General features: G+C 37.7%; 1 protein-coding gene across 4 annotated transcripts in view; it reads left to right on the top strand.

Moving 5' to 3' along the window:
• wge (winged eye) overlaps positions 1-16,157 on the top strand; it is a 148,362-nt gene that overhangs the window by 106,729 nt on the left and 25,476 nt on the right. For all 4 annotated transcript variants that reach the window (XR_011237451.1, XM_069502510.1, XM_069502509.1 and 1 more), the window contains exon 8: positions 14,637-14,756. Coding sequence is in view for 3 of the 4 variants with exons in the window: in XM_069502510.1 (XP_069358611.1) it covers positions 14,637-14,756 (120 nt within the window). In the remaining variant the exon portion in view is untranslated. The remainder of the gene's footprint in view (positions 1-14,636; positions 14,757-16,157) is intronic.

The following is a 16,157-nucleotide window of genomic DNA, read 5'->3' as shown; positions in this document are numbered from 1 at the left end:
ACTTATGTCTTTTCAAGATTTGCCCATTTTTGTGGCCAAATAAACATGGTTTAGTAAATATTTACATAAATAATTTACAAATTTGAATTCCTAGAAATGTGCATTGAAACTCGCAAGCAAGCATTCGCATAAATTAACACAAGCGTGCAATGTCGCGTCTGGCGAACAGACAAACTACAAAGATAAAAGGTCGGCGTCATCTGTTGAATGAGCCCAAACAGCGGAGATGATGTCAGAGGCTTTTGTTTTGTTTTGATTAACATATCTGGTACTATTATGACATTGTAATAGTTTGTTTGCCAAATTGCTTGTATGTGCACACAAAAACAACTGAATGAGACTAAACTTGGCAGTTTAAAAACATTAACAATTATTTTTAAGTGTATCCTGTATACTTATTCTTTGTAATTTTGTTAACAATAAAGTTGTTTAAATTCCTACTAATATTATAAATGCGAAAGTGTGTCTGTCTGCTAGCTTTTCACGGCCCAACAGTTTTACCGATTTTGATGAAATTTGGTACATAGTTAGCTTACATCCCGGGGAAGGACATAGGCTATTTATCCCGGAAAATTAAAGAGTTCCCACGGGATTTAAAAAAACTGGCCAAGTGCGAGTCAGCCTCGCGCAATGAGGGTTCCGTACTACAGTCGTATTTTTTCGACATTTTGCACGATAATTAAAAAACTATGATGCATAAAAATAAATAAAAATCTGTTGTAGAATGTACAGGTGAAGACCTTTCATATGATACCCCACTTGATATAGTCACTCACTTCGAAAGTTGAAAATACTAATTATTAGTTCATGACCACAATTTAATTTTTTTTGTGTGATCTGACCCTAAATTCACGGTTTTCAGATTTTTCCCCAAATGTCAGCTATAAGATCTACCTACCTGCCAAATTTCATGATTCTAGATCAACGGGAAGTACCCTGTAGGTTTCTTGACAGACAGACAGACAGACAACAAAGTGATCCTATAAGGGTTCCGTTTTTCCTTTTGAGGTACGGAACCCTAAAAACCTAAATCCACGCGGACGAAGTCGGGGGCATCATCTAGTAAATAAATAAGATTTTAGGAACGATTCGCTGTCCCACTGGAGTTTCTTAAAACTATTTTTTTTATTTCTGGATTTGTTATCTAGAGAGTACCTACGACTACTATGTACTTTCATATGTTTTTCAGTCAGTTTATTTTTTATCTATTAAGGCAGTGAACTGAAATCCGAAAGGTCGTAGGTTCTAGCCTTTTTTTACTAATATCTATTTCTAATCCAAAATGTTAATGTTTTCCTAAAAAATAGTAACATAGATTAATACATTTTGACCCGGTCGTGTCATGTCGGGGACCGGGGTAGTTTACAGTGCTCGCCTCTATTTTTTAATCTTCCGCTACAGAACACCCGGGAATGTGTGAAACTACACATACACCAACGTAGACCGTAGACCATTGTGTGATGTCGTGACAACATGTGATGTAACACTCACAAAGAGAATTATGGCAACCGTTTGCGTTATTAAAAGTTATAAATGAAGTGACTTTATTTCGCAGATAACTACCTATTCGTTTTGCCAACTATACATACATCACTACCCATATTATTATGAATGAGAAGTGTAGTATAATATGTTTGTTGATTGTACTTCAATCGCGGAAATAAATTAAAAGAATATCTTATAAGCAAAAGCTACTATACAATTAGTGAATATTTGAGTTGATCTTGGTTACAATGAATTACTATATGACTATCATGGATTTATATTTATTTATATTTATATTTATTTTTATTTTAAAAATAATGCCTTTTTATTTTAATTCAATATTACTAAAAAATTTATATTTACAAAAAATATACGCCGTCCAAATGGTCATTTATGGGCATTGTGCCCAAAACACTGGCGCTATTACCTCGCTGAACGGCAAGGCTCAACCGTTGAGCGAAATAAGCACCATATTTATTTTTATTTAGACAAAACGAAAAGTGAACAATTTACACCACACTTTTAGACCAAAGCACTAGATAAAAAGCCGAGACTGGTGTTGGCAGTTTGCAGCCCAAATAGACCGTAGTCTGTGCTAGGATTGACGTATAATTCGCACTATACGTAACATAACTAAGTGTAGCCTATGATACACAGCCGCAAGCGTGGGCGGAGGGCCCGGCGAAGCAGCGTACCTACAGTATTTCTAATCACGTCGCGCCAATTCAGGCCCGCCCGCCCGTCACAAACATTTAGCGTACTTCCCGCCCAGGGCTGACGCTAATTGTCTCCTCTATGTTTTATGATATTTCTAGCTTTTGCCTGCGTCTAAATGCACCTCGAGGGTCCAAGTGGACCGGTTATTTAAAGTTGGAGAGTGAAGCAATTGGCACCGATTCTAAGCACAACCTAATTTTAGAGTATTCGCACCCTCTTCTTACTATTGTAATATGAAAAGGACAGAAGCAGTCTGACATTTCTAAATTTAATTTTTAGATGGTAAAACCCGTGATTTTAGCACGCAGTCGCGAACCTACTGCTTAAATTTGTATTGTGCACTAAAATTTAGAGTCTTTAAATGTGAAAGTCATGTTCCGTTCCTTTTTTAGCATTTTTAAAAAGAAAAGGATGCAGATACTCTAAATTTAGTTTAGAGTAAGACAAAGGAATCGGTGCCAAGTACCTACTTAAATATGACTAGCGTAATGTTTCGAGCTGACGAAGTAATCTCTCAAACAATTTAGTGTTATTTATCGAAAAATTACCGTAATTGCGGTAAAAGGGCGAAATAATTACTGACTTGACTTTCGTGACAATATAAAGATACTTTATAAATCTACACTAATATTATAAAGAGGAAAACTTTGTTTGTTTGTTTGTTTGTTTGTTTGTTTGTTTGTTTGTTTGTTTGTTTGTTTGTACTGAATAGGCTCAAAAACTACTGGACCGATTTTAAAAATTCTTTCACCATTCGAAAGCTACATTATCCACGAGTAACATAGGCTATATTTTATTTTGGAAAAAAATAGGGTTCCGTAAGATATTTGGGTTTTTCGGACACAAGGTGTAAAAAATCAACCAGAAAAGTTACTTATTTTGCGTACGCTGCCTAAACTATAAAAGATAGAACCATAAAATGTTCTAATTAATTGTAGATCTTATAAATATCTACAAAAAAGTCCGCGACACACTATACCCATCTATGTCGAGTGAGGCACAGCAACCATTTATTTATTTAAAAATCTTGAATTTTTTTTGGACTACATTTAAACGCGTTTATTTTACTCATGCTATTAATCCTTATCAAAATAAATGATTTCATCACTAAGAACAGTTTATGGAGATAATATTTGGTCTTTGAATGATTAAAATTGGACGTTTGGTTTGAAGTTATGGCGAAATTAAAATATTACGATTTCTGCTGCACGGCCCGTTGTATTATATAAAGAGGTAATGTCGTTAAGTTTGTTTGTAGGGGGTAATCTTTAGAACTACTGAACCGATTTTAAAAATTCTTTCACCAGTAGAAAGCTACATTATTCCTGAGTGACATAGGCTATACGGGATCTTTAAAAACCTAAATCTACGCGGGCGAAGCCGCGGGGATCAGCTAGTGTAAAATATAATATAAATATTAGCACGGTTCGATGTTCTCGCACTCCGGCATGAGCTAAACATTAACTATCGGATAGTAGCTGCCAATTTGTCTTATGTAGCCTGTAGTTAATGCCTACATAAGACAACTGTCCCGTGTAAGTCGCCTAGACATACCTTGAAAGATGAAACATCTACTAAGAACTAGTACTAACAATGCAACCCCATTAGTCTGAGAGTAAGTTATTCCAAACAGTTCCTTCGTGAGGATGAAAAGCTTTGTGATGTTACTTACATTTCAGTTAGGTACCTACTTTCGTTTCATTTAGTAAAGATTTTTATAACAAAACTAGCTTATGCTCGCGACTTCGTACGCGTGGACTACACAAGTTTCAAACCCCTATTTCACCCCCTTAGAGGTTGAATTTTCAAAAATCCTTTCTTAGCGGATGCGGATGATTTCTTACATCATAATCCTATCTGCATGCCAAACAGCCCGATCCTTCCAGTAGTTTGAGCTGTGCGTTGATAGATCAGTCGGTCAGTCAGTCTTTTCCTTTTATATATTTAGATTATCACCGTGCAACTAGTGTTGTGTAGATTTCTTAAAAATTATTTGTAAGACTGTCAGCCCTAAACTAATCACAAGCAAGAGCTACAAGACAAAATTCTCCCTCAACGGCGACCCTCGGCCTGGCGAGGGACGCCCCTCGTGCATGCCTTGATGTTTCTATTTACTTCATGGAGAAAACAGACAGACAGAGATGTAGGTACGGGTACGATAAATATGTACATAGTTAAAAAGTCTTGAGTAGACGGAGCAAGCATTATTCTTAATAGTCCTTAATTAGTTTCCAATTAAAATAACTAGTTCCTGCATTTCTGTTAATATTTGATAGAATTTTTTAGGGTTCCGTATACCTAAAAAGGAAAAAAGAATCCTTATAGGATCACTGGATTGTCTGTATGTCTGCCTGTCTGTCCGTCTGTCGTGTCTGTCAAGAAAACCTATAGGAATCATGAAATTTGTCAGGTAGGTAGGTCTTATAGCACAAGTAAAGGAATAAATCCGACAACCGTGAATTTGTGGTTACATCACAAAAAAATTTAATGTTATTATTTTCAATTTTCAAAGTAAGATAACTAGGTATTATATCAACTAGGTATTATCTACACTATAATATTATAAAGAGGAAATCTTTGTTTGTTTGTTTGTTTGTTTGTACTGAATAGGCTCAAAAACTACTGGACCGATTTTAAAAATTCTTTCACCATTCGAAAGCTACATTATCCACGAGTAACATAGGCTATATTTTATTTTGGAAAAAAATAGGGTTCCGTAAGATATTTGGGTTTTTCGGACACAAGGTGTAAAAAATCAACCAGAAAAGTTACTTATTTTGCGTACGCTGCCTAAACTATAACCATAAAATGTTCTAATTAATTGTAGATCTTATAAATATCTACAAAAAAGTCCGCGACACACTATACCCATCTATGTCGAGTGAGGCACAGCAACCATTTTTTTATTTAAAAATCTTGAATTTTTTTTGGACTACATTTAAACGCGTTTATTTTACTCATATTATATAAAGAGGTAATGTCGTTAAGTTTGTTTGTAGGGGGTAATCTTTAGAACTACTGAACCGATTTTAAAAATTCTTTCACCAGTAGAAAGCTACATTATTCCTGAGTGACATAGGCTATACGGGATCTTTAAAAACCTAAATCTACGCGGGCGAAGCCGCGGGGATCAGCTATATCATATAAAAGGGCTTTACCTGTAGGTATATTCTAAAACCGATTTTTATGCATAATAGTTTTTGATTTATCGTGCAAAATGTCGAAAAAATACCCGAGTACGGAACCTCGGTGCGCGAGTCTGCCTCGCAATTGGCTGGTTTGTTTTTGGTGAAAATAAGAATCTCATTCATCTGTAATCTGTAGGCCTTGGACCAAATTTTTTTATGAAAACTACAGATCTATCACGTAGGTATTAATTCGCTTTCGGTTTTCGAACAATTTGCTTTATAAAATGTGCGCTGTAAAGTTTTCAATTTTGTAAATGCACATCTGAAATTTAGAAAATGAGTAGGGGTACACCTGTCATCTTAATTCCTATCTTAAAGCGTTGTGATAAGTGTGATTTTTGGTTGGGATACTGATGGTTGAAGGCAAATAGCGGCTTCGCTCACCCCACGAATGTTTGCGTGAAGAATTTACTATACCATTGCTGTACCTACCTACCTACCTACATGTCGACAACCATTTGAAAAGAGAATTTATTTTTGTTTAGTTGCCACGGCTCGCGATATGTTGTCTTTAGTTCAGTATTTATGTGTTATGTTCCTGTTATGACTAAATCTTTTAAAAATCTAAATTAAATAGGCTCAATTTCTCTCATAATTCATTGTGAAGAAAACATTATACACCCCTGCAATTTAGTTCCAAGAACTTTTTTATTTATTAAACAAAATAATGCATGGCTGTTCAAACTATCGTGCGACATCCGCAAACGACCACACCTCTCTTTCTCTGTTGTCTTAGTATTTTTTTCGCACTCCTCTCGCTTTTTATAAATAAACATTTTAAAAAAAAGATTCCGACGAATTGAGAACCTCCTCCTTTTTTTGAAGTCGGTTAAAAATAAGAGCGCGCGCACTGCGGTGCGGCGACTTGCCGGCGCGTTTCAAAATCCGGAAATCCATTAAAATCAGTTGCGGAATTAACTCCGCAGTGCGCGCGCTTTTGTGTAGCTATAGTTCACAGATTTTGTGGTAAAAAAACGTACGGAAATATACCGTGGTGCGCGCTAGCTCTAACCCTGGAAATAAAAATATCAACATTAAACGAATTATAGTGAAACAAGAGTTGAATTTGGATTAGCAATATTGTGCAATTCAAAAACCCTTGAGTTTTATCGAAATAATTAATGTAGTATGATTCCCATGTTTATGACACCATAAACATCCTACTCAAACTACCTACTCATTAAAATAATTTCGCTATTAGATAAACATGGTCGCATAGGCCGGTATTGTTTCAGACTATACCTACTGGTCTACTCGTGTGCTACTTGGATACTGGATCGCAAGCGGCTGCGGGCTAACTGATGTCTGATACGGTGATACCACCGTCATTCTATTTACGCTACGCTTCGCTCTTCGCTACCACAGTCGCTACACTGACCACGCGAGCCGCACTCGCAACGCGACGCGACGTAGTCTATTCTAGGATAGGGACGCTATTTATCTGACCTAGAATAGAATACTCCGCGTGAAAATAATAAAAGTCAAACGATCCGCCCGTATTGTAGATACAAGTAAATAAAATAAAACGAACTTCAAACGAACGAAAAACAACTAAATGCAACATTTTAATTTTATCGATTTCTTTAGATAATTTTTCAGTATTTTTTATTGGTCGATTTAACAACTAATTTATGTGGAAAACTAGGTTAGTTTTGTTTGGTCGGAAAATCTAGGGGGCACGGAGTGCCATCAGCGTCGGATAAACCCTTTTCTTCAGCGCGCGTGGTACTAGGCTATCAGCGGTTACTAGGAGTACTACGAATCGTCGTGAGCGTTTAGTGCCGAGTGCGAGCGAGATAGACTTATGCTTGGAATGCTGTTGATGGAACGGTACCAGCTTGCGGTGAAGGTCAACTGATACGCTGCATAGTGTACTAATAAACAGAGAGCTCGGTGAATAATATTATCTTTATCTAATCTAAATATATAAAAGGAAAAGGTGACTGACTGACTGACTGACTGACTGGCTGACTGACTGACTGACTGACTGACTGACTGACTGATCTATCAACGTACAGCTCAAACTACGGGACGGATCGGGCTGAAGTTTGGCATGCAGATAGCTATTATGACGTAGGCATCCGCTAAGAAAGGATTTTTGAAAATTCAACCTCTGGGTTGAATTTTCAAAAATCGGGGTTGAAATTTGTGTAGTCCACGCGGACGAAGTCGCGAGCATAAGCTAGTCCAACATAAGTTTATAATTTATTTTCGTTATATAAAAAAGTACATAATATGTTTTTTATACTGATTCAATGGTAGGTATGTATAAAAGTGACTTTGGGAATCACTGCGATGGAGAGAGCTATACTTGGAGTTTCTCTTCGTGATCAAATCAGAAATAAGGAGATACGTAGAAGAATCAAACTGACCGACGCGGACGTAGCTCAACTGGTTGCGAAGTTGAAGTGGAATTATTGGCAGGACACATAGATCGAAGAACCGATAGACGTTGGGGTCTTAACTCCCAAGCCCCAAGGTGCTAGAATATTTAAATTCAAATTATTTATTCAAAACAGGTAATAAATTACACTTTTTGATTGTCGCTTGTAGGATTTGTAAGATATAGTGGTGATAATTATTACGCAAACTTAAAACTAAAGTTATGAGGGTTCCAAACGCTCCCAGGTCTGAAAAGAGCCCACCACAAACTCAGCCGGGTATTCTTTTTTTCATTTATCACCTCTTTACAAAATCACTTAAACTTATTAGCGATCTCGCACCTGAAAGCACAGCGTGGGCAGACCTCGCCACTCAAGTGGACAAACATATTAAACGAGTTGCATTCCTAGGGAGCTGCTGGATTCAGGCGGCGCAAGATTATGTTGTGTGGAAGGCTCTACAAGAGACTAATTATGTCTAGCTGTGGATGTTTATCGGTTGATGACGACGATGAATCAAAGTATTACCTACCTACATAATATTATTATGTATATATGTATAGTTTTGCCAATCTGCGCTTGGCCAGCGTGGTAGACTATGGCCAAACTTTTCTCATACTGAGAGGAGCCTCGTGCTCTATAGTGAGCCGGCTTATTTTGCAACATTTTACTATGTTGACCAAGGTCTGCTGCTCATCAACGACGAATGAAGCCCATGTCATTAGTTCTTGTACAGAAACTACTAGTATTTATATTTTAGCGTCAACCAAATCACCTCTAATTGGTGGCCATTAAATTATTATTTTTTATTATAGCGTCAGTAAATATACACATTCTGAAAAAATTTCAACTCTACCTATTACGGTTAACGAGATACAGCCCGGACGGATGGACGAACAGCGTTAAAAACGAATAAGTCACCTAATCGGAATCGTCTCTGTATAAAACTACTCTGCGGGATTACGTAGAAATAACGGAAACGGAGCGATAGGCAAGAGCGGGACAGACGTACCAGCACGTGCTTCTTTAGTTTCGTAATCATCTTTTTGCCTCCTCGCGCGACTGCCGCTCCGATATTACATCTCATTGTGGGAGTCTGTTTCGTGAGAAAACTTTTTTTTTTTTGTTTTTTTTTTATTCGATCCGTATGCAAATTTCGTTAATCAAGGAAGCCTTTTGACGCGGTGTTAATTTTAAACACGTTTTAATGATTGTCTTTCCCGAGAACAGCTGAACCGATTTCGCTAATTCTTTTTTATAATATACTTAATATATTCCTTGAAGTACGAGGATGGTTCTTACGGAGGGAAAAATTTAAAGTACCTACTATATATAAAAAAAAATAAAGAATCGACTGTTAGGCGGTACGAAGTTCGCCGGGTCCTAAATAATATTAAAATTAGGTATAAGAACTTTTCTATTGGAAAAATGCAGTAAGCTATCTAGTTAGATTGTCTATTAAAGATTGGTGTTTGTGGTGGAGACCAATCCTATACTTATCTAGGGCTGAAATCTACAGAGTAAGTATTGGTAGCAGATACCTACGCGACAAGTCAAGATGGCAATCGGGGTGATAGCGCAGGTGACGTGATGACGTCCCCTTGCCTCATACCGCGGTTGCCATCTCGACCTGTCACGTAGGTAGGTACTATAGTTAATTTGACTTTACTCAGACTAGATTGAGATCTATGCGAAGCTAAGCTCACTTTGACTTATCTCCTTGGACGATCTAACCTATGGACTTGTAACGCGCCTAATATTACGAATAAAAATTTCTGTCACTTTTGGTGCGGGACGAGGAAACACTACATAGACAACTTGACACACTCACTTAACAAAGTTTTGTGTCATTATTAACACACACATATCTAAATCTTCAACACTACTACATTTTACGCACACTAATAAGTTATATACATCAACATACAAAGACATTACGAGTGTAAGACAGTCAAATTGATTTGCGATGCTACCGTATCGATATTTTAAAATATATCGATAGTTTTTCAGAAACAAAAGTAGAAGTAAGAATTTATTACTCGTATTTAATTACTTAAAACCAGTGTTTGGTCAGCGTAGCGTATTCTTGCATACATTCACCTCACTTAATAGGTAATTATCCCAAAAACTAATAATGCAACGTAAAAATAAGAAAAATATATATTTAAAAAATATGCACATACTTTTTTACTTATTTTATATCATTTTTAATCTTTTGTATTTTTTTATATAACGAAATTTTCATTTAAAATTTCGATAGTGAAAATGTGCTTATTAATGACCTTGGACGTTCTAATCTAGGTTAGATCGTCCAAGTTAATGACTTATATTATTATATAATACAAAATAAACCTGACCGCGCAAAAGCCTACCAAACATAATTAGTAGGTATATCAATCAATAAAATGTTTTTTTCTTTCCAATCAATCATTTATTTATTGCGCATTGGGTTTACATGGTAATTCCAATATGGTGTACTCTTTGTCCAAAAAATTAAATGTAAGTTATTAAATATTACACGTATTGCCCTTACAAATTAGCAATGCAAAAATTTTCTCAATAAGCGGCAGGCGCTTTTACCCCACAGCAAAATTCCATAAGACAGATATGATACTATGAAAATAAATTAGTAAACACACACGGTGGCCTCTTCTATTTTTAACACGTCATTATTTACCATTAGGTTAATGTTATGTATATTCTTGGCGATTCTCTCTGTAAAAATATCGAAATCTGTAAAAATAAAACGATTATGATAAATTATTACCTAATCCTCATCATTGAGAAAGGTACACCTTTTAGCTACATATTACCCAGTTCAGAGACACCCTACCCCGTTTCGCGCCTATCACTAAAATTGCGTTGCTTTAATATTTTTTTAAATGTATTAAGTACGTGAAATCACAGAAATCGACTAGTTTTATTACAAGTATAGGTAGCGAAAAAATTGTGGTAATTAATAATAACTATTCTTTACTTGACTTGAAGACGGTAATTTAGTCGTTAATAATAAAGAAAATGTTTTCATCGATATCGATAATCGAACCGCAATCACTATCACATGATTCTTAAAAATCGAACCTTATGTCCTACGCAATTAAATCTAATACTGAAAAATTTTGTAAAAATAACACTATAGTCTCGTGGGGAGTGCGGTATACTATAGACGGAGAGCCAGGACCCAAAATACTGTTTGAATTTACTAAGGCTAATTTTTATATAGTTCATTAGAATGGTTGCGTACACAAACATACTGCGGTCAGTCAAGTGAACCTGAGAACAGTGACTCAGGTGCGCTATCAAAGGTGTCGTACCTGCGAGGTAATAAAATGAATTTACTAAGGCTGAAAATTGTTATATAACTTGTATATTGCATATAAATAAAAGTTGTAATGGTTAGTCAGCAGAATATGGGGACAGAGCTGGTCAGTATGCGCAAAAAATTAGCCTTAGTAAATTCAAACAGTTTTTTGAGCGCTGGCTCTCCGTCTATAGTATACCGCACTTCCCACGAGACTAGTGTTATTTTTACTACTACGTAATTTCATACTGTTCACGCGTATTCAAATTTTAACCTAATTTGTATATATCGAGGGTTGCAATTGTTTAGAAAAAACAAAATATAGTCTCGTGAGAAGTGTGACTCGATTCTACCGAATTATTACGTACTCAATTACTGAATCGGTAAAGTTCTCGATTGTTATTTTATTATAATAATTTATGTAATTTAATTTATAGAAAGCGTTTATTACACCAAAAATACTTACTTATGAAATGAAATTCCATCTTTTTGTAAATTTGATGTGTTTGATTTGTTCTTGCACTCACTAACGGCACAAACAGGCATTTTTCACCCAGCGTGTAAGACGTCGTCACACATCGAAAACGATTCTGACAATGACAAAATCGATTCCGCAAACAGTGTTTATAAACGCAGTGGATTAAAAAGCCATTACTATTGACAGAGGGGAATAATCATGCGAGGCGCGTCCTTAGGTTAGATCGTCCAAGCTTATCTCTGACTAAACACGCTGTTACAACGAGACAGCGTTAATATCGCCTGTTTCGTTTTAACTGAAACCGGCACACCCGCATGTCACCCGCGCTCGCCCGCACCGGGTTAGCGCGGGGGCTGTGCGGGTGTGCGGGGCGTTACTTTCAATATATTATATTTTTACTCCTATATTTTAGACTACCTATACCTAATAGCTGATGCCCGCGACTGGAATTAGTTTTTTAAAAATCCCGTGGGAACTCTTTGATTTCCCGGTATAAAAAGTAGCCTGTGTCACTCTCCAGGTTTTTATCTATACCCATGCAAAAAATCACGTCAATCCGTTGCACCGTTGCGACGTTATTGAAGGACAAACCAACAAACAAACACACTTTCACATTTATATAAGGGTAGGTATACGGATTATTTCTCGCTTGGTGTCAAATACCCTATTGTGATAGGTAAGTACTAAGTACCTAGGTACCTCTAAAATTGATTGCCCTGTCTGATTGTAGCTTCCCTTAAGCCTAAGCTGAAGCAACAGCGATAAAGAAATGAGCTAATAAATTGTATGAATCCGTTGCGCTGTGCCCATTAGCTACGGAACCGGGCCGGACCGGTTTCGTTTCCGGTCCGCTATGTCTGTTATACCTAGTAGGTAGGTAGGTACCTACAGTACCTACGCGGCAGAAAATAATGTATACCTAGTGCATTCAAAATAAGCTGGGGAGTGTTTCCATTTGAGACCGTCATTAGCAATAACAATACGATTAAGTTGTGGCAGGTGAATTCTTTGTAAACACTTTTGCAAACAGTTTTAATACTTTCCCTATGTTATCTTCTTTTTAACAATGTAAGCAAAATATATAAATACCACTCAGATTTTTTTTAAACTTCGAAGAGTTCAGTTAGTTAGTTCAGTGGAAATTCGTCTTTCGACATGTTTGTTAGAGGTAATTTCACCCAAGGGGGTGAAATCACCTTCTACAGTGCCATGTGAAAATAGTACCTAAAGACGATGATCTAAATTTTTTTTTTTTTAAAAGAATATTAGCCATGTTAAATGACTAATATTCCCCTTTCCTCTCCAACTAAGCGTCAAGCTTGTGCTAGGAGTAGGTACGACAATAGTGCAACGGGCGGGGTTTGAACCGTCGACCTTTCGGTTTTCAGTCCACTCCTTTACCGGTTGAGCTATTGAGGCTTAAATGTATTCAACAAGCATCTACCTAAGTCGTGATGCACAAATAATTCTCTTGAACGTATTTTAATCATTATTTTAATTTAATTGACAAATTGACATACCTATCACATAGATACCTACCTAATTATTCTATGAATATTCAAAAGTATCAACTCTGATTTAGTATTCAACAAAATAGATACCTATACCTAATGTCAAACCGGTTCCTTTAAAAATGAAAGGGCTCTATGAGTGTTTGGTTTATTATACCCCTATTGTTTACGTTCAAGTGGAAATACGCCAGCTTATATTGAATGCAATACCTACATTGACCATTAGAAAGAGAAGAGAGAGCGGTTTGTAGAGCATTGTCTCTGTCGTTGAGACCGACAAAACGTCACATAGGTTTGAGTGACAGAGACAATTTAACGCTCTACAAAGCCGAAATCTTTTTCTAGAGGTCGATGTACCTACATTAGGTATTGTGTGCCGCTTATAGAGAGAGAGCCAGCGCGTGCGAGACCTTCGTTATTTTATAAAAGCTCACAGGCGTCTCTAGCCCTTGTGGCGCCCGTGTGCAACCAGTACCCTGGCGCCCTCTAGTCTAGTAGGAGCAGGGTCAAAATGGAATACTAACAGTTATATTTTCTAACGGATATTCAGATGCAAATGGTGCAATTTTAAATGATGACGGCGTCGGCCATAACACGAGCGCAGGGTCTTTGAGAGCGCCGGCATCGACGCATCTTTGAAGGTGTCGCATTAGGTAGAGGGCGCTCGGCGCCCCCTTAGACCCGGCGCCCGTGTGCGCCGCACACTCTGCACCATAGGTAAAGACGCCTCTGTAAAAGCTGAAAGTTTCTAGAAACTAGGTATGAGTAGCAAACATCCAAACTTTGTCATTTAGGTAAAGATACCTATCTACCACTAGGCGCGTAATACACATGCCAGGTGAATCGTTTGCTAGGTGCTGGTAAGCTGGCACGCCAGGTAGGTAGAATGTCAGCGCGTGATACACATGCTTGTCTCTGGTATGATAGTTTCTAGAATGGCTGCGTACCGTGCCAGTGACGTGAGAGTTGAAGATCACAAAATAAATTTAATTTTGTGAAGAAATTAATAGTGTTAGGTAGGTAGGTACAATACGACTCCCGATTTTATTAGTGAAGAAACTTTTTATAGCAACGAATAGACGCAACACCAAAAAATTCACAAAACAAAAACAAAAATCAAAAGATTTTGGCAGAGGTTGAGAGTGCGATCTACGAGCAAACACCTTAGTTAGGTACAACGTGTTTCGCGTAGCTTGTAGTTCTAGTAGGGAAAGGCTCAGCGTTAAACTAGACTAGTCCGCCAACTTTCGTGGATTTTCATACTGTAAACATCAAAGGACTTTTTATTGTTGATGCAATTCGCAAGCAGCGTTTATCAAACCTATACCTATCGCTGTATCCACTTTGACTGCACTCGCCGAATGTGTTTGGCCAATGTGAATGGAGCAATGGGAAAAATGTAACGTGACGTACCTAAAAACGTTTATTTTGACATAATTTCATAGCTGATGTCTATTACCTTAAATTGTTTTCGCCATATTTTTCCCCATAAAATAAACTGTTATATTTTTAATGAGCAGCTCGCAACGAGCACGCAGTCAATGCAGATATAAAACCTCATTGTTGTGATTCCAGACGCGGCGCAGGCGGCCATGACGGTGGGCGTGGCCAACGTGCTCTGCGACGACCGCCCCGCCCCGCTGGCGTGGCCGACCCCTGCCCCCGCGCCTGCCCCACCCCTGTGGCAGTACCCCGGTAAGGCACACCTCCTTAACACTCATGCGACCCTGGTAACTACGCGCCAACTGCATTGCGAGAGCGGTGTTTTACGTTGCCAGCGCTCCGCTTGTATAAAATTCACCTCCTGTGGTGTCATGCCGCTTTGATAGCGGCATTGCAACTGAGTTTGTCCGTTGGGCCTTTTTACCACCAAGTTCTCTTTCTTACTTACCTAGGTAGTAAGGTAAGTGTACTAGATACTAGATACTAGATAGGTATGTATAGACTATGGATAGGTAGCGGTAAACTGTCACTCCATAAATAAAATAATAACGAAAAATTTTAATATCAGGTATTTTATACGATATCTAAGTATTTCTAAAACGGGTTTTTATAACGTTATTTTTTACAATCACCGGCATCGGTAGGTATGGTATTCTGCATACATTAAAATTTTATTGTGAACAATTAACGAAAATAGGGTCCCAATTTATATTAGTCGTTCGAAAATGTCATCCAAATAAATTAAATCCAAAATAACTTGAGCTCTACGCACATTCAGACCGAAATACCGATCGGCGCGTACAATTTGGCCGTTTTATAAGGTGTCAATCCCACCACTAGGTACTAGAGGTCTAGCGTCCACTGTTTCCAGTAATGTCTAGTTATTTTTAGGTAGGTAGCTACATTGTGAAGACTCATCATCAACAATCCATCGCCCGCGCCGGCTCGCTACTGAGCACGGTTCTCATCTTAGAATGAGAAGGGGTTTGGCCATAGACCATGCTGGCCAAGTGCGGATTGGCAGACTTCACAATGTTCTCCTTCACCATTGATATCTAACTACGCAAAACGCAATATGAGAAGGCCATAGTCCACCATGCTCGCCAAGTGCGTATTGGCAGATTTTACAATGTTTTCCTTCACCATTGGTAATCTTATTACGAAAAACGCAATAACGCGAAAGTTAGATGTACTTACGTGCCCCAGTTCGAACCCCTGACCCCCCCGAATCTCAACCACTTTACCACTAGGCTAACAATAGAACGACCACGAAACAAACATTTTGAAGTAGGAATTTGTCACAATTTCGACAACAGAACGCAGAACTCTGAACTTAGAACTGTGGACCGCTGTGACCGCTAGCAGTGAGACCGAGGACGCCTACAAAATGATGTAATCAGCCTCCCACCATTTGAAGTCTAATTTGTTTTTTAAGAGGTTCATATTCTCTTTTTGGGTCGACACTCGATCCCGTTTATTACGGCCACCGGTTTCTTTCATCGAATCGTTTTATTTTCGTTTCGTAATGAACTAGCCCAGTGCCCACGCCTGCGGTTAAATCGTGGACAATGAAACTTCTTTTTTTTTCCAGGGTTCCTTACCGATAAGAAAAATCATTTCTTAAGTATAGAATGTCTACGTCATAACAGCTAT

The sequence above is a fragment of the Maniola hyperantus genome, chromosome 13, assembly GCF_902806685.2.
Source record: "Maniola hyperantus chromosome 13, iAphHyp1.2, whole genome shotgun sequence".
Classification (NCBI taxonomy): domain Eukaryota; kingdom Metazoa; phylum Arthropoda; class Insecta; order Lepidoptera; family Nymphalidae; genus Maniola; species Maniola hyperantus.
Note: the sequence above shows the minus strand (reverse complement) of the source record. Positions and strands in the feature narration are given on the sequence as shown.